Below are 18,519 nucleotides of genomic sequence, written 5' to 3'. Positions count from 1 at the left end.
GCCTTCTGTCATCCTGACAGGTGATCATGGCCAGTTCAGTTAGGTCCTCCCAAACCCAGACAACGCCGCTCCAACCTCCTGCTCTGCATCAGGGCAGCGCGGGCTTCCCACGGAGGAGGCACAACACGGGAGCAGAGGATCCTCCCCCACGCCAACCCCTGTGTCCTTCAGCAGACTCCCTCCCCTTGCCCTTCTGATTCACAGCGCCCACCTCCCTGCACCTACCCTACTCGATCTACGCGGGAGCCGAGTCGCTTCGTGGCCGCCAGACCGGGGAGGGGCGCCAGCCAGCTGGCTGACTCACGGCTTACAGGGGCGTCTTGGGCAGTGAGAGGTTTGGGGCAGGGGCGCGTGTGAAGTGAGCTTGGGAGAGTGGGCAGGCAGCACGAAGAATGTGTGCACAAGGGTCAGGAGCGGAGGTCCTGGGCTTTGGGTCGTCTTTTATTCCCCTTCAAGCGTGCATTTCCGAGCGGCTCTCGCGGCAACACGGGTAGGCACCAGCATTCCCTCCGAGACTACACCTCCCAGAAGGCTATGCGGGCGGGACGGGGGAGGGGCAGGCGACCTGCGCTGCGCTTGCGCAAACAGTGAGCTGGAAAGATAGGGGGGGAGAGGGGAGGCGTGCTCGCGGAGGGGCGGGGGGAGGGGGCCGCGCGGCGGCGGCGCCGGGGCGGGCGCGCGTCCGCGGCGGTGATGGCGGTGCGTGAACGCGCGGCGGCAGCAATGGCCGCTCTGGAGCGGCGGGTGCCGAGTCTCGATGACTTCGCCGGACAGAGCTGGAGCTCGTGGGTGGAGCGGGCCGACTTGCCCGCGGCCGACGGTGAGTGAAACCCTCCTGGAATCCGGAGACCCCATCACTGTCTCCCCTCCCCCCCTCCGGGCCCCCGCCAGCTGAGGGGAGCCGCCGACGGGAGCCGCCGTCCGGCTCCCCGGCCCCCCAAACAAAGGACCCGCCGGGTCCTAGTGCCCGCCCGCCCGCCACCTTCGCTCCTCCGGGTCCTAGCGCCGACTCACCTCCCGCAGCCCACCCTGCCCACCTCGGCTGCTGCCCGTGCTCAATACCTGCTCCTACATCTGCTTGCCTTTCTCTTTCTCCTTGCCTGCTGGCCTCCGGCTTCCGCCCCTCCTGCATCTGCCTTGGCTTTCTCCATCCGCAGCAGTCCTCTCCACGTGTTTCCCACGCACCCCACTTCTGTGCTCCCTCCCACCCGCCTTCCCCTTGTTCCTTCGCCTTCTGCCCCACACCTCCTGCTCCTTTTCGGCGTTTCCCTGACGGCTGCAGTGCTCCTGGACCCCCGCCCCCTCCGCATTAGTTCTTCTGTCCTTCCATCTACCCATCCTTGCTTCCTTCCTCGCCCCTTCCGTCCATCCATCCATTCCTCCAACCTTCCGCCCTTTCCCGGGCCTCTTGCCCTGCCTCTTGGCTCTCTCCCCTGATCCCCACCTTCTTTAGGCCCCTGAGTGCCTTTGGTGAGCAGCCAACAGCCCCTTCCCCTGATCTTTGTCTCCTGGGCCCCTGGGGGCACCTGGCCTCGTGGCCTTTGGGGGTGACAGCAGGCATCGCACCCCTGAAGAAGTTTGCAAGTGAGAGGAGGTGGAGGGGGAGACCACATGGAGTGGTCTCTGATGACACTTGTTCTCCCCTGAGACATCCGACTCCAAGCTTCCAAGCTCAGTTCTGCCCATCATTCCCCACACTTGAATTTAACTGACTTGAGAGAGGGAGCTGTCCCTTATCGCTTGCATGCCTAACCCATCACCCCTCATAACTGGAGATTATATGTGACTGTCAACAATTTTCTTATCCTAGAAAGGGACAAATCTGTTAGTGAGTGTCAGAGAGCAGACTTAGGTGGGAGCCCAGGCCACCCCGGGACTGTCCCGCTCTGGGTGGGCAAGGATGGGGCCATTGTCAGGGTCTGGGTGCATTGAGAACCGGAAATGGAATCAGACGGGTTTGGTGACTCAGAATTGATTTTTTTTCCAAGGGACAGGGAGGGGGTGTAGAGGAGGGAGGGGGAGAGGAGTAAGGAAGGGGGATGGGGAAAGAGCGGTTTTGCACAGCTAAGATGTTTTTGTCATCAACCCAGAAACTGAGGTATAAGGGTCACCCTTGCCCAGAGTGGGCATAGCTGACCAAGGGGCCTTTGAAGATGCCAAGGGCCCCGAGACAGCAGTTTCTCCAATCTGTGGCCATCATAGCAGTCCAGGACCTGAGCAGCTAGGTGTAACTTTGACAATGCTATGGTAACTCAAGTGGCACAACATTGAGTTCATGGGGGCCGGGACCTGGGAGAGTGTCCAGGATACCACAGGGTAGTTGGAAGGACCCATCTGAGAAATCTCAAGGAGGGACTCAGAGATAGATAGGAAAATTTGTTAAGGACCATTTCTTCTTGTAATGGGGAAGCAGGCCCAGAAAAGAGGTGATATTTACCCACGATCACCTAACTAGTCAGCAGTGGAATCTTGAACTGCACCTTGGAGTGACGGGGTCCAGAAGAAAGGTGCCTGGATCCCTCTGAACGGGGTCAGCTCATCCTAAAGGTGGCAGGTGAAGGAAGGTGGGCCCTTGAGAATGACCCAGTGGAAGGTTCTCCAAGTTGTCCCAAGCACCAGCAGCTTGTCAGGGAGTGGGCTTCGTACTGCCTGCCTGCAGGCCCTGGTGGGGTAGGAGATGGGGCTTCTGAGCTGCGTTTCTCCTCCAGGGGCAGAACTGGAGGACAGTAACAAAAACACGAAGAAATTGGATGCCATGACCCTCATTAAAGAAGGTGGGAGTCAACACACATTAGGGCTGGGGCCCAGGGCAGACAGGACCGCCCTCCCATCCCTGTCCCCCTCCCCCAGAAGGAGGTAGCTGCTGGGAGCAGCAGGTCTGGGGATCCTCACTTTGAGAGATCTCAGTCAATTCATCCCCCTGGCTCCCGTGACCTAATCACGGGAGACGGGCGCCCACTCACCCGAGAGCCCATTCTTACGGACTCGGGAAGCCGGGAGGCTCCAGCATGAAGCCTGTCCTGCCAGATGGGAGGGAAAATGCCTTCTGGGTAGGGTGGGGGGTGGGGTGGGAGTGCTCTCTGATCTTACAGGGAAATCCTGGGGCCCCCAGCCCCAGTGATGAGGGCTTCTGTCATTGCAGACATGTCCATCTTCGGGCACTGCCCTGCCCATGATGACTTCTATTTGGTTGTGTGTAACCACTGCAGCCAAGTGGTGAAGCCTCAAGCTTTCCAGAAGCACTGCGGTGAGGGGAGCCCTAGGGAGGAGAGAGAGGGGCAGGGGAAGGTGGAACGGGGAACTCCAAGGACAGGGGCGGTTGGGATGCTCGTGTGGGCTGATGGAGGGAGGCGCTGGGGACGGGAGGTCCTGGGGTTGGTTTCACAGGATGGTGAGGGTTGGGGTTACTGTTTGAGCAAAGCATCTGGAGGCGTTAAGGGAAGACCTAAGAGGTGCAGGAAGCTGGAGCCTAGGATTTTGAGTCTTTAAGGCTCAACCCCAAAAGGGAAGAAGGCACATTTAAATCTAAGCTATGGAAATGCCAGATTCTCTAACTTGAGCCTGTGGGCAGGGCTAGGAGGTGGGGGAGGGAGGCAGTGGCTACCGCTCACCTTGATGACTCTCTCCACCTCCTGGTGACAGAAAGAAGACATGGGCCCCTCAGCAAGCTTTACGCCCGGGCCCCACCCCCACCACCAGCCCCCGCCAGCTCTCAGAAATGCCATGTAGTCAATGGGCAGGGCCCAGCTTGTAGGGCCCCAGGTTCCACCAAAACCTCCTCCAGGGAGAAGGGCCAGGGGTCCCGGAGCCGCGGCCACCAGCCTCCTGAGAAGACCCAGAAGGACAACCTCTGGTAAGGAGAGGCTTGAGACTCCCTGGGACCAGCCCTGACCCCAGCCCACCGAAGGGTTGACATGCACAGAGGCAGCTCTGGGCTGATGGGTCCCTGCTCACAGTCAGCAGGAGGCAGCCGGCCCAATCTGCAGCCCCCTTCCATGTACCCCAGGGAAATACGGGGTCCCCTTTTCTTCTGTTCTGCGCCCATGCTGGAGCCTACCCAAGTTCCAGGGCTGGGAAGGAGAAGACTCTAGGCTAGAGTCCAGGCCCCAGACGTAGCTTCCCTACTCACTCCCAGCCCACACCTTCTCTCCCCATGTAGCCTTTTCGTGCCTGTGGTGAATCTGGAGAAGATGTCCAGTCTCCCGAAGCCCGATGGACACGGAATCAGGGTGGCTCCGCCCTCTGCTTTCCTCAGCCAGCCAGGCGGCCCCACCAAGGACTCCCCTGGAAAAACCCCCATGGCTCCCCCTTCTAAAGAACCTCCTGGCAGGGAGAGCGCCGAGGTAGCCCCCAGCGAGGGCCCTAGTCACCGGGCTGAAGGCAGCCCCCCTGAAAAGGAGCCTGGTGGGACCAGGCTGCCCCCCAAAACACACCGGAAGATGGCTCGTGAGTAGTTGTGGTCTTGGGGGTCAGGAAGATAGAGTGGGGACTCCTCTGGGCTACCCTGTCCTTGGGCCAGATGGGGAGGAGGTCGGGAAGGACTGGCTGCCAGGGCGCCGAAGGCCCTGGAGATTCACGGGGGCCCTTGTCCCCCCTTGAGGCCAGCACACACTGGACCTGTTTGTTCCCTGGGGAGTGTCTCTCCAGTCCAGGTCTCCTGATGGAGGCTCAGGGAGCCTGTGCCCGAGCAGGTGAAGTTACACCCCTGCACCTGGGGCTGTTGACGTTTATCTCTTTTCTCACCTCGATCCAGGGCACCAGGCTTCTCTCACAGCTGGCTTCTCTGCCATCCCAGAGGCCTGGGGCTGCTCCTGTTTCTTGAGATGTGTGGGCTTGGAGTCCTTAAAAGGAGCGCCTGGGCCAGGGGTGGGGGTGGTTCTCTCGCCCAGCAGAGAGATGCTGATACTCAGAGGAGTAGTTCTGGAAGGCTTGGGGGCCAGAGCCCCATCTGCCTTTGACCTGGTTCTTCCCCAGCCCTTGGTAGGAAGAGGCCAGATCCTCCCCCGAGCCCCCTAGAAATGTCTTCAGGGTTCACGGGAACCACTTTCCCCACAGGGAAGGAGTGCGACCTCAACAGGCAGTGTGGGGTGATAAATCCAGAGACCAAAAAGATCTGTACCCGCCTGCTCACCTGCAAGGTAAGCCCCAGCCCCTTGGCAAGGAGGGGAATTTAGATGCTACCAAACCTACACCTCAGTAGATAGGGGCCAGGCCCAGACCTGGGAAGGGAGAAGAGGTTGCCCCCAGTGGGTACAAGGTGGGACCAACAGGCAGGGGGTGGCTTCCCAATCCCCCACTGCAGAGGAGGGTTCTGGCCCTTTGGGAGAGTGAAACAAAGACACACAAATACACTCATGTACCCTCTCTCTCCGCTTGCCCAGGCCAGAGCACACTGCTGCCCCTTTCCCCTGCTCAGCTCACACCCCCCACCCCTCCACCCTGCTGTATTCTAGATCCACTCGGTGCACCAGCGCCGGGAGGTCCAGGGCCGGGCCAAGGACTTTGATGTGCTGGTGGCAGAGCTGAAGGCCAACTCCCGCAAAGGAGAGTCTCCCAAGGAGAAGAGCCCAGGGCGCAAGGAGCCAACTGTCGAGCGCCCCTCCCTGGAGCCCTCTTTCTCGGTCCCAGTTGTCACAGCGGCGGCTCCCCCCGGCAGCACCTTCTCCGCTCGTGCCAAGCAGACCTACCCGTACTGTGCGCTGCCCAGGTATGTCTAGGATCCAGCCCCCACCTCACCTGGGGACAGTTGGACCCTAAGCCACCAGGGATCCCCGGAGACAAGCCCAGAGGTGTCCTGGAGTATACTACACACTCAGCCCTTGCGTGTGGGGGCTCCCTGGGGCGCCTGGCATGATGTGGACGTGGGTGATCCCCCTGTTCCTAACCAAGCATACCAAGTACCCCAGCCTCTCTGTAGTGGGCCAGACCTAACCCCCGGCATATGCACATTTTCCCAGCACCTTCCAAGAGGCAAAGGGCTTGTCCCTGGGGAGCCCAAAGGCTCACGGCCTGGGTGAGGCAGTCCTGGTTGGATTCATTCGCTGGCGCCTTTGTGTGCAGAGGCTGTGCTGGTCCCCGGAACACGAGGGGCAGACACAAAACCCGGGCTCAGCTCACAGACAGGCTCACAGCAAGATGGGATGCCACAAGGGGGTTGAAAGAATTGATGGGGGGCTGACCAGAGCGGGGGACAGTTAAACTTGGAAGATTTTCTGGAGGAGGCAAATCTGGAGCAGGTGTTTCTCACCGCCCCCCCCCCAAGGAGGCAGGGCTTGGGAAGTGAAAGGGCTGGGGAGAGAATCCCTCAGGAGCTTTGGCCCCTGATTCATCCTGTCTCGTATTTTTCGAGCTCTATTGTCCCTTCCCTTCCTTTGCTTCTTCCTCCTCTTCCTCTGATTGCCCAGCCAGGCATCTGCCCTGGCTTTCCGGACTCCGGTTCAGGGACACCCGCACCCCAACCCCACTTCAGTCCTACCCCTTTGGCCCTTCCAGGTCCCGGGCTTCCTCTGACAGTGAGTTGGAAGATGAAGGCCCCAGCGGTGGTGATGGGGACCCAGGCCTGTTCCCCTTCCCCCTGCCCCGGGGGGGGGCCCCGGCCTCCAGCGAGGAGAGCGAGGAGGAGGGGACATCTGAGGACCTCCACCTCCCCCCCGACTGCCACTATGCAACCCGGCCCCCGCGGCCACAGGCGGTAAGGAGTGGGGGTGCGGGCCTGGGGCCGGGGGTGGCCCAGCCCTCCTGGTCCATGACGGGGTCAGATCCTGTGCAGGGTGCCCTCCCCGCGTCTCGGGTCCCACTAACCATGTCCGTTCCCTCCGCCTCCAGTTCTGCACCTTCGGGAGCCGGTTGGTGAGCCCAGGATGCTACGTGTTTAGCCGCCGGCTGGACCGGTTCTGCTCGGCTCTCAGCTCCATGCTGGAACGGCACCTTAGCTCCCACATGTGGAAGTGAGTCTCTGGGGCCCAGAACTTCCTTCCCTAGGCATACACGGATTTCTGAAGCCCTGCTCTGCACCCCACCCCCAGCCGCATAGATAGGCCAGGAAGACTGCAGATGGAGAGTGGGCTGCAGAGGAGGTGGGGAGACTTAGCAGCCTGGGGCTGGACTACGGCAAGGCCCGAATGGGTGGCCTGGGGCCCGATTGAGACTTTATCAATTCCTTTCAGTGTCTTTGGGGGAACTATGGATAGGGGATGTCCAAACTGAGATTTAAAGTGAGGTTCTTAGTGTGCTAGCTAGTTCTTGTGCACGCCTTCCTGTCTCTGTGCCTTCCCCCTAATCCTCACTTCCACTGTCTCCCAGCAGATGGCAGCATCTGCTGCCATCCACAGGGTCTCTGCAGTCCGTGAATAGGTGAGGCAGAGACACCAGTGTATGCTTGTGGGGTGACCCTCTCATCTGCCGAGCAGTCACGGTGGGGCTTTCTTTTTGCCGCAGGAAGATCCCGCCGGCGGCCGAGCCACCATCCCACCTCGTCAATTCCCCTCTCCGTGCTCCCCTGAGCCCCTCCTCCATGGGCACCTGCCCCCGCCTTGCAGGCCCGCCCCCCAGACCAGCCTGCCCAGCCTCCACACCCCCCACCAAGGACAGCCTTGTCCCCAGCTACCCCGCAGGCTCCCCCAGCGTGGCAGCCGCCTGCAGCCAGGCGGAGTGCACAGGCGGGAGCCAGGCTATCACCTCGCCACTGCCTGCCAACACGCCGTCCCCGTCCTTCAGCAAGCTCCCGCCTTCCAAGGCCAGCAAGTTGTCCAAAGGCAAGGACGGGGCTGGGCTGGAGGCCCCTTCTCGAAAACGGAAGTTATCCCCCGGCCCCACCACTTTCAAACGGACCTGCATCCTGGAGCCCCCTGGAAAAGGCAAGCCCTCTGGGTGCCGGGGCCTCTCTGCTAAGACTAAAGCAGCCCTGGGCATGGGACTGAATGGGACGGTGGGGCCAAGAATGAAGAGAGCAGGGCCCCTGGACTGTCGGGGTTCCCCTCATCAGCCCCCCACACCGGTCAAGGCATCTCAGCTGGAGAACCGGGGAGCGGCCGGACACCCAGCCAAGGCCCTGCCAACCACCTGCCTCTCTGAGGAGGAGGTAGCCAAGAAGCGGAAAAACCTGGCCACTTACTGCCGGCCGGTGAAGGCCAAGCACTGTCAGGCTGGCGGTCCTGCCGACGCGGCCTGCTCGGTGCGCCGCAAGAAGCCGGGCCCGGCCCTGGCCTTCGAGGAGAAGTGCTCCACCCTGAAGGTACCAGCCCAGCTCCCTGAAGAGCACAGGCAGGGAAGGATCAGGCCGGGTCAGGGCGGGTGCACGGTGGGTGCCTGATCCAGAGAATCCAGGGGAGGAAGGGGAAGTTGAGAGCGTTCCCGGGTTGTCTTCTTCAAGGAGAGGCAGGTCAGCCCTTAGCAGGGTGACCCCAGCTTTTGCCTGAGGGACCTTCCCCTATCCCCAGCCCTCTCCCTTGGGCTAAGGAGCTGCTGCCTTTCCCGACCCCTTTTGCTTTTGCTTCTGCTTCAAAGGGCCACTTCCTCCTGAACTGACTGTGGTTCGCACTCCAGGAACTAGTTACCTTCTGTCTGCTGCAAAAAGAGCAGTTGGGCACCCTGATCCCTAAAACGAAGGGTGCTTGGGGCGGTGGGGTTGAGCGTGGGTCCCTGAGCTGTGGCCGGACGTGCTGAACACCAGGGCTGCTCTTGATCTGCCTCTGCCTCTGGGCAACAGGGCAGAGAAGGGCCGGAATGCACCTCAGCGTCCTCCTATGCATGTGCTCCTGCCTCATACGTGTGCCCACTTCCAGGTTTCCAGTGCCAGGCGAGTTCTCCAGGGCTTCTGGTTCAGCCCACAGCCAGGTTGAGTTTCTCCTTCCGAGGGGAGTCCTGGAGGAACAGGCCACGGGCTCTCTATATGCTCTCAGCCAGGAGGGACTTCACGGAGATGGGAGGGGGGATGTGCCTCTGATTCAGGCCACACGCACCAACTCCAGTGTGACAGTTGCCCAGGGCCTGAGCCTGTGCATACGCATGCGTGCTCCCCAGCTTTGCTCCCCAGCTGCTCCTGCCGGGCGGGCACTCATCTTTCCCCTTGCCCAGCTCTACTCACCACACCAACAGGAGGAAATCAAGCTTAAGCCCTCACGGTCCACAGATTCCTGGGCAGAACTAGCAGGCGCCCTCCTGACCCTGTCTCTTGCCTCTTGTCTTCCTGCAGTCAAAAGCCCATTAACGAGAAAGTGCCTGCCCACTGCGATGGAGCCGCCAGCACCTCCTCCCCTCCAGATCCGGGCCCCAGGCTGCTGCCGCTTTTTATAACTTTATATTATTTTTTTTAAGAAAAAAAAAAACCTCTTTAAAATACCTCAAGACTGTCTCCCTGTTCTGTTTGCTGCTAAGAAAATATATAAAAACAGAAACATAGAAAAGGAAGAAAAAAAATTGAGCAAAATGAGTGTCCTTACTGTCCCCACCCCCGCCCAGGGAGGCTGAGATGCAAGGCAGCCAGACTCCAGCCCCCATCGCCTGCCCGCCAAAGTCTCCAGTGCTCGTTTGTTGTTGTTGTTTCCTTTGAAGCAGTTAGGAAATGGCTGGGGTTTGTATCATGGGACTCTGCAGATCGGCTGTTGAAGAGTGGCTTGGAGCAAGGAAGGTGCTGCAGAATTTAGTTTTTTGTTTATTAATTTTTGGAGGTTCCAGGGCTGGGGATTGAACCTGGGACCTCATGTGTGGGAAGCCGGAGCTCAACCCTGGAGCCACATGGGCTCCCCTCTGCAGAATCTTTTTTTTTTTAATATTACATTAAAAAAATATGAGGTCCCCATATACCCCCCACCCCCCTCACCCCACTCCTTCCCCCATAAGAACAATCTCCTCCATCATCATCAGACATTCCTTGCATTTGGTGAATACATCTCTGAGCACCGCTGCACCTCATGGTCAATGGTCCACACCATAGCCCACACTCTCCCAAAGTCCACCCAGTGGGCCATGGGAGGACATACAATGTCCGGTAATTGTCCCTGCAGCACCACCCAGGACAACTCCAAGTCCCGAAAACGCCCCCACATCATATCTCTTCCTCCCACTCCCTACCCCCAGCAGCCACCATGGCCACTTTCTCCACACCAATGCCACATTTTCTTTCATTACTAATCACAATAGTTCAAGAATAGAATATCAGTAAGTCCACTCTAATCTATACTGTATTCCTCCATCCCGTGGACCTTAGAATGGTTCTGTCCACGGCTTAGATTCCACGTGGATGCTGGATGCACTTCTGCTTTCAGGTGTAGGCACTCTTGGCTCCATGGTGTGGTGGTTGACCTTCTTCACCTCCATGTTAGCTGAGTGGGGTAAGTCCAATAAACCAGAGTGTAGGAGTTGCAAGTCTCTTGAGGCTCAGGGCCTGGCTATCACATGGTCAGTCCAGAGATTCAGGTCCCCTGGGTATACACTAAACTCCAGTACCCACTACAGTTCCGGTAAAAGGAACAGGAGAGGCTTTTGAACAAAGATCACATCTGAGTCCAGCTCCATCACACAGAAACACAAACTCCAAAGTAGGGCCAACTGACATGGCACTGAACTCCATCTGCCATGACCATAGAACCTGTGGGTCTCTCTAGCCCTCAGAAGAACCAGTACCTGGGGTTTTATCTACTTTATCTGTCTCTGGGATTCTGCTCAGGTGTGCATAAGGGCGACCCCTCTGATAACCTCCCGGCTCTTTTTGGCTACTCTAGCACTCCCTCCCAGCATTCTGGGGCTGGAGGCTGACCATTCTGATTCCTCTAGTCTCACTGGGAAGGAAACTTGACTCGGGGGTAGGGAACCACACCTCTGGCTTTACGTGTTGTCCTGAGGGTCTGTAGGAATGTGTTACTGGCCCCTTTCTGGTCCTCCAGCAATTGGAGGTCTCAGTTTTTTTCAGCTGTTCCTGTCCTTCCCACCTCTTAACAGCCTCATTTTCTCGGCCACTTGAGGGCTTGAGCTGAGTTGTCACCTGCTCTCAGGAGGTCCCTGGTTTCTGTTAGACAGCCTGTCAGGTCTCTTTCTCCCTCGCCTGTGATTTGCCCTTAAGGAAGGGGTAGAGCGTCTCCCAGGTAGTCCTCCTTCGACACCACCATTTTTGGAGGCTGGAAGGACAAAGATAATCACTCGTGGAACTCCCAGTGGGGTGGGAGGCAGCGAGAGTATCGGAGGACCTGGGCTCTTGGGATCCCTGGCTCTGCGGGGCCCAGCAATTGGCATGGAGGTGTCCAGGGCTGGGAGCGCCCCAGTTCTTCAGTTTCTCTCCTTGGGGACACCTACTGTGCAGAGGGGGGATGGGGCTGTTACACCTCCTCCCTCAACCCCCAGTTCCCCAGCTCACAGGCCATTATTTTCTGGCCTTGTCCTTTCCTTTCATTCCCCTTGCTTTTAGGCAGGAAGGAATCTTATTCCCTTAGCAAGACGGAAGACGGGATGGTGGGAGAGAGTGAGCAGCCAAGGAAACCCAGGACTTCTGGAGAACTACTGAAAAGCTGGTCTCATATCCTTAGTCCAGTGGCCAAGGCTATGACTTGGGGTTTCACTGAAATCATTTGTCATGAGTGTAATTTCCAAGTGTACAGGCCGCTTGAGACAAAGCCTCTTGTCGTCATAAAGATCCAGAGGAGGTTGGCTGGCAGGACGCGGGGTCTGGAGCCGCCGGCTCCCCTGGGGTCGTCGGGGTTCTAGGAGCCGGCCTCTCTCCGGGGCGGGTGCGCTGCCTCCCCAGCCCCCAGGGGGCGCTGTGGGCGAGGCCGCGCGCTGTCGGCGGCATCCCGGGGGAGGAGCCTCTCCTGCAGCCGCCGCCGCCTCTGCGATGACAAACCCGGAAGACACTCCCTGGCAGCCGGGAGTGTGCGGCCAGCCCGGCCCGGCCATGCAGTCCCTGGAGGTAGGTCTGGTTCCCGCTTCAGCGAAGGAGCCGCGACTGACTCGCTGGCTGCGGAGGGGCAGCGGGATCTTGGCGCACCTGGTGGCTCTGGGCTTCACCATCTTCCTGACTGTGCTGTCCCGGCCAGGAACCAGTGAGTGTGCGGGGCGGGGCGGGGCCAGGAAGGGGCGGGGCAGCGCCCGGCTCGGCGTGGGGGCCCGAGAGGTGGGAAGGCGGACTGCGGCGGGCTCGTGAGGGTGGGGTGGTGCCCGCAGGTCTCGGAGGGGTGAGGCTTGGGGTGCTGGAAGGAGAGGGGCAGACGACTGAATACCACTGACCCGAACAGTTTACCCTGATGGAGGATGCGAGTAAAGGAGGGAGGTCGAGGACCATCTAAGGACTGGGCTGAGAGTTGAGAAGTGCCAAATGGGGAACCCAGTCTAGACCAATATATGTTGGCAGGGAGGCCCTCTTGTTTGCTCACCCTGAGGTTCCTTGGCTGCTCCATTTTGCCCTGAGTTCTTGATTAGGGTTGGGGATGATGCACTGACCCTGGAGCCAGTTTCTTTGGCTTCCACCAGCCACAGGAGCAGGAACAATGGTGCCCAGCCATCAGCCTGTTTTCTTTGATTCTCAGGTCTTTTCTCGTGGCACCCTGTATTCATGGCCTTGGCGGTGAGTTTGGGCTGCTCCCTGCAGCTGATTTGTTCGGATATGCCTACCTTCACCTCTAAGGAAGCATCCAGCCTTCGAAGGCTTAGCTCTTCTAAGGCCCAGAGAGGTGGAAGAAACAGCGAGGGCCCCATCTTTCCCTACAACCTATAGGAATCAGGAAACATGGAGGGCTGACCCACTGGTAAAACGTCAGGTGGTTGAAGGGGAGAGAGGCTTGGGAGATACTTCTTTTTCTCCTGGGGCCTGAAAGGAAGAAGGTGAAGGAGTGCTCTTGGCAAACACACCACCTTCCCACCCACCCCCACACCCCCTACACGCACACACCTGTTTAGGAGGAGGTTGAGAAATGTGTACAGAAGTTGGAAGGGGGATGGAGGTGGGGTGGTCAGCCTGAATGATGAAACTCTACTCAATTATCGATTCCCAGTTGTTCCCAGAAATGCTGGCCTGTGAGGCAGGAAGCCCTGGTGGAGGCCCTTTAGCTCCCACCCCTGGCCCTCCTTTTTTGGATGAATGAGCTTACCCCTTTTCAGCTGGGCCTGAGGCTCACTGTTCCTCTCCTATGTCCACAGTTCTGCCTCTGCATGGCCGAGGCCATCCTACTCTTCTCGCCTGAGCACTCCCCGTTCTTCTTCTGCTCCCGCAAGGCCCGGATCTGGCTCCACTGGGCAGGGCAGACCCTGGCCCTCTTCTGTGCAGTCCTGGGCCTGGGCTTCATCATCTCCAGCAGGAGCCGCAGTGAGCTGCCTCACCTGTCATCCTGGCACAGCTGGTCAGGGGCTCTGACCCTGCTGGCCACCGGCGGCCAGGCCCTCTGCGGGCTCTGCCTTCTCTGTCCCCGGGTGGCCAGGGTCTCTAGGGTGGCTCGCCTCAAACTCTACCATCTGACCTGTGGACTGGTGATTTACCTGATGGCCACAGTGACGGTGCTCCTGGGCATGTGCTCAGTATGGTTCCAGGCCCAGATCAAAGGAGCAGCCTGGTATCTGTGCCTGGCACTGCCCCTCTACCCTGCCCTGGTGATCATGCACCAGATCTCCAGCTCCTACTTGCCCAAGAAGAAAATGGAAATATGAGTTCCTCCAAACTCCGAATTCAAGTGGGACGCTTACCTTGGAGTTCCATGGTTTTTGGCAACTTTTGAGGGACTCATTTCAGAAGTAGCAGGGGTTTTATACTTCTTGGCCTGGCCCAGGGTTGCAGAAACCCAAACTGCTACTGCTGAGGTGATGACTCAGTGGGCCACAATGGGGACCTGCACTGGGTGCAAGTGGAAGGGCATGGGACATGTGAGCTTGTAGCCCCCATTCTTGATGGGAGACAGAAATAGTGGGTGATGGTGGCGGTAGAGGTCATTTTTTGCTTGGGTGCTTGATGAAGAGTTGCATTCCTGTGAGTTATGAATGACAGCTATGGGCTTTTTTGGATGACTTTTGAGAAAGCGGTGTGCCATGGTGGAGAGAGTCCATGGGTCTCCTTATGGGTTGTGGGTGTCTTAGGTTCTGTTGTGCAACCTTAGGCATGTTGCAGGTCTCAGCACCTCAGCAATTTCCTTACCTGCCAAGTGAATGAATGGTTCTAGATAATCTATAAGCCCCTCCATCTCTAACATTCAGTGGCTGACAGGTTGATGTCACAGAGCACCCTCCCAGCTCTGGACTGTGGGCCGGCAGACTCAGGGTTCTGTTTTTGCATTCATTCTCCCCCTATTCTCTGGAGGGACAGTTCTACCCTTGGGGCCTGTCAGGAATCTGTGCCTATTTATTTGGCAGCTGGACCAGGGCACAAGGGGTCAGGCTCTTGGAGAGAAGGGGCTCAGGTGAGGGTCTCCTGGACTCGTAAGACAGTAAAGGCACTCAAGTCACTTTAAAACTTTTGGAGGAAGAAAAGGGCATTGGCTTAATTCACTAAGCCTCCAGCTCCTGGCTGCACCAAAGAGGAAGAGGAGGAATCTGGCAAAGAACTTCAGCCCACCTTGCGTCAGGATCTGTCAGGACCCGGGCGTGGAGGCTGCAGGATGGTGTGCTCCTTCTGACACGTATTCTCAGGGACAAAGCATTCTTGGCCGTCATATGCTTTGCCCTTCCAAAAGTTCAGGTTTTTGCCATAGCACACGAGTTTGTGGAGCGGATGGTCACTTGCAGAACAAAATAAGGGTCAAGGAAGTGGGGCAGGGCTCCTCCGATCCAGGAGAAACAAATGCCCCTGGCTCCCCTTCTCCCTTTGTCATCTAACCTTTCCTCAGTTGTCGGTTCTTGCCAGCTTTTTGGCCCAGGAGGGGACTGAGTTTGGTGTCAGCTGGCAGCTGAGGGCTGGGCCCTCTCCCTGCAGAGATCCCTCCTTGTTCCAGGCCGAACCTGGTTTCCCAGACTGGGCTGGGTGGCAAAGGCTCGGTGGAAATTCTGGGATGCATGGGGTATAGAGGCTGGAGCTGTAGATCCTGGGAGCAAGGGGGTGTCAGTATTTTGGATGCCCGAAGTCTTCCGAATCCTCAGAACCTCTTCTTGGGTTGCTGGGTGGTTAGAGCCAGGGAGGTTGGTGTGACCCAACACGATGGGATCTGGGACTGTGAGTGCAAAAGCACCCTGCGAATGGGCTTGTTAGGCTCCCCCTGGGTCAGATGGCATCTCCCAGAGCTCCCCAGCCTCGGAGCACCTAAAGGGAGCCCCCCCTTGCAGAGGGTGACTGTTCCTGTCTCCTTCATCACCCTCTCTCCCTTCTCAAACTGTCTGGTGTGGTCTGAACTCAGAAGGACTGGTTCCTGGAGCTGCGTGGAGGAGAGTCTCATCTGCATCCCCTCTCCTCCCCGGAGCTCACCTAGATCCAGGGATTTCATCGCTCCTTCCCTCCTACCTCCACCAGCCCCAGTGCCGAGGCTCCTCCCGTCTCCAGGAGAGTCCAGGGCTCTGGGTGAGGTTCACCAGCTTGCTCTGCGAGCCGGGCAGGCCACACCACAAAGCCCGAGCCTGCCTGCGGTGTCGCCTCCTCCCAGGTGGTGCGGGGGCCGGCGGGCAGGCGGGCGGGCGTGCTGACAGCCGGCGGTTTGCGTGGGCTGTGCCAGCTGATGTCTATTCCCAGCCCTGGGAGGAAGGGGGAAGTCATTTATATTCTGCAGGAGGAAGGAGCCCCAGCTGTCACCTCCCTGACCTGTGCCGGAGGGCAGGGGCCCGGGGCAGAGGAAGGCGCAGGTGGGCCCTTCTGCACGGCGGTGTCTGGCTGTTGTACGGGGAGGGCGTCAGCCCAGGGAGGCTTTTCTGGCAGGCTAGGTTGAGAGGGTCTTTGTGCCCCTCTTTCCAGCTCCCCTGCCACGACCTGCCCGCCCAGCCTGGGGCAGCAGCTGGACTGGCATTCGCCCTCGGGCCAGGGCGCTGCTCCTCCAGCTGGGGTCACCAAGGCTGCTGGCCGCGTGTGTGCCCCCTGCTGTGTGTGTCCTCTTCGCACCCCCATTTCCTCCCCCCCACCCATATCTCCCCATCTGGGATACTAGCCGGGCTCCTCAGCAGTGAGGCTGGAGCCTCGGGGGTGAAACAAATGCCCGCCTCTTTGCCCTTGTACCTATGCTAGGGAAAGCTGTTAGTAGCCACCCTGTTTTCCTTTTTTAAAGAATGCCAGGGTGCTCAGATTAAAATCTGCGTGTCATTTGCACAGATTTGCATATCAGGCTCACCGAGTCCTGATTCTCAAGTGTGATTATTTCCAACTCAGTCTTGAGGACACTAGAACTATAGTGGGGCTTTGGATCCAAATCCAGAACGGTGATGGAGTTGCTATTCTGGGTTCGGATGGCCCTCTAAAGGAAGCCCTCTTTCGGTCCCCACCCCTTCCCCGAGCCTTATCCTGCTGGGGGGGCGGGGTGAGCGGCGGGAGCTCTTGCGGGGGAGGTGTTCCAGCCTCACCTTTGTGGAAGGTAGGCAGGTCTCCCGCCTGCGCCTCCTCTCCCCCCACCCTCGCAGGGCACGCCGCCCTCCCGGCTCCCTGATACTGGCCGGGTCCTTCTTTCTTTGTCCCCACCCTCCCACTCCGGTGCCTGGCTGCCGTGGGTCTTGTTTTTGAAACCTCACTGTGGGAGAGCCAGGCAGCCTCCCCGAGCCAGCTGGCAGCTGTGCTGAGGCCTGTTTGGAGTTAATAATCATCATTAGCTGAATGGTGCTGGGCCTTGCGCTGGCTGGGGACCTCTAAGCACTCGCAGGCTGAGTCAGCCGGCCCTCACCTCCCCCTGCTCCTGGGCTGTGGAGTAGAAGAGGATGGGAGGGGAGGGAGCCGGGAGTCGGCGAAACCCAGGAGGCCTTGGCACCCACCTCCAGAGGGGGTGGGAGAGCAGTGTCTTGGCTGAGATGCCCGTGGTGACTGCTGACCCTGGACTTCTGATGCTCCAGCTCCTCCTGCGTACCTACCTCGGCCTCCAGAGGACACCGCTGGTCCTGACACCCCAGCCTCAGCCTTCCCAGTGCCCTTGTGCAGGCCGAGCCAGCAGGGAGGCTTCTGGCTGCGCACCCCAGATGCCCCTTTGTCTGGCTGGCATAGAGGGCCTGCGTGGCACGGACTGAAAGGCGCTGGCCTGGCAGCTAGAAGATCTAGCAGCTCCCACGCGGCCCTGGGCAGGTCACACACTGCTCCACCTACCTCACAGGGATGTTGTGAGGGTTAGAGGAGAGAATGAATGACTGGTGACAGGCGCTGGGAGGTACTGAGCATTAAACACGTGGAAGTGGCGGAATTGCGACCTTGTCCTTATCTCTCCGTGGCTGAATCTGGCTCTGGGCTTTATGCTTCCTAGGGAGGCAACGAACAATTACGCACATGGCTTAGGGGACCTGGGTCTCAGAGAGGCTGTGCTGCTGGCCGCTGTAAGAGAGCACAGACGCGTCTCTTCCTGCTAGAGGCAAGGTCAGCGCTCAGCCACTCCTGTCAGAAATGCAGGAAGGGCGGGGACCCTAGTGACTGCTCGCCTGAGTTGTCCACGTGGTGCTGACGGCAAATCTGGGAGTCAGTGCAGTTGCCCCCGAGGCCCAGCCTGAAGTTTCTGAAGCTGCTCGGCCTGGGTCTATACGGACCCCTCCCACTAACTCTGCCCTTCTGAGAGAAAACCCCCGGGCAAGAGGAGTGAGCACAGCCCTGCCCCCTGCCCCTCCCCTGGTTTCCTTCCCCACCGCAGGCTGAGCCCTGCCTGCCCCATGCCCCCGTGCCAGGCACGGGGGACCCAGAGCTGTGAGAGACGCCGAGCTGTGAGAGACGTGGCCGCCGCCCTGCAGGGCTTGCGCTTTCTCTTTCCGTTTCAGGCCCTTGGTGTAGGATCACAGTCCACTCTTCCTCAGAGCAGCTTAGTGAATGAAAACGCACCAAGTGTGCACATGCACACACACCCCCACCCACCGCAGAAGCAATCCTGTTTAAGTCAGGGGACAGGGAGTTTCCATTCCATCTCTGAGAACGGTCAGCACGCCGAGGCAGGCGCTGTGGCGGCACAGAGCCTTGGGTATTTGGTTTGCATTGTAATTGCCCGCCCCCCCTCTTGCTGTCCTGGGATACAGGAGTGAACCACCAGTCAGGCATTATAGCGTCGCCCTGGCAGTTCTGGCCCGCATGGGCAGAGAGGACGGAGGCTGAAAGTCAGGAAGACGCGGCCCCAGAACTGCCCTGGACGGTGGTCTGTGGCCTGGGGCTGGCCTTCGAGCAGGCCCAAGTTCCCTCCAGCAAGGCGACCCTCCTTCCCCCCTGTGGAGGCCCAGCCAGTCACCAGAGCGGTCAGGGACAGGAGTCCCAGGTTTTAATCCACCTGCACTGTCAGAATCTCCCACGGGATTTTTTTAGCCTCTGCTGGAAGCAGGTTAAGTAGCTATCCATGCTCTTCCGTGGTACCAGGAGATTCAGCGCGGTCTCCCCGAGCGCAGCGTCCCTGTCATTAAAGCAGGTGCCCCGCTACCTCACAGTGCTCTCTCAGGACGCCTCCGGGTGTGGGTAATCCA

The 18,519-nt window shown here is 59.1% G+C and overlaps 2 protein-coding genes across 3 annotated transcripts; both read left to right on the top strand.

Moving 5' to 3' along the window:
• Positions 1-673: 673 nt before the first annotated feature.
• Positions 674-9,345, top strand: ATXN7L2 (ataxin 7 like 2). Its single transcript, XM_004448958.4, has 11 exons — positions 674-820; positions 2,709-2,774; positions 3,143-3,247; positions 3,643-3,853; positions 4,160-4,446; positions 5,056-5,138; positions 5,454-5,707; positions 6,493-6,691; positions 6,826-6,947; positions 7,438-8,233; positions 9,194-9,345. Exons 1-11 carry the CDS (start codon positions 694-696, stop codon positions 9,206-9,208), a joined length of 2,265 nt encoding a protein of 754 aa, XP_004449015.3. The 5' UTR covers positions 674-693; the 3' UTR covers positions 9,209-9,345.
• A 2,427-nt stretch (positions 9,346-11,772) lies between these two features.
• Positions 11,773-17,270, top strand: CYB561D1 (cytochrome b561 family member D1). Of its 2 annotated transcripts, none has more exons than XM_004448955.4 (3): positions 11,773-11,899; positions 12,516-12,553; positions 13,126-17,270. In XM_004448955.4, the coding sequence occupies exons 2-3, from the start codon at positions 12,542-12,544 to the stop codon at positions 13,627-13,629; spliced, it is 516 nt and encodes a 171-aa protein (XP_004449012.1). In that variant the 5' UTR covers positions 11,773-11,899; positions 12,516-12,541; the 3' UTR covers positions 13,630-17,270. The 2 variants fall into 2 exon arrangements, with proteins under 2 accessions (XP_004449012.1, XP_004449010.1); XM_004448953.4 differs by having other exon boundaries at positions 11,786-12,032.
• Positions 17,271-18,519: the final 1,249 nt, after the last annotated feature.

The sequence above is a fragment of the Dasypus novemcinctus genome, chromosome 9 (assembly GCF_030445035.2).
Source record: "Dasypus novemcinctus isolate mDasNov1 chromosome 9, mDasNov1.1.hap2, whole genome shotgun sequence".
NCBI lineage: Eukaryota > Metazoa > Chordata > Mammalia > Cingulata > Dasypodidae > Dasypus > Dasypus novemcinctus.
Note: the sequence above shows the minus strand (reverse complement) of the source record. Positions and strands in the feature narration are given on the sequence as shown.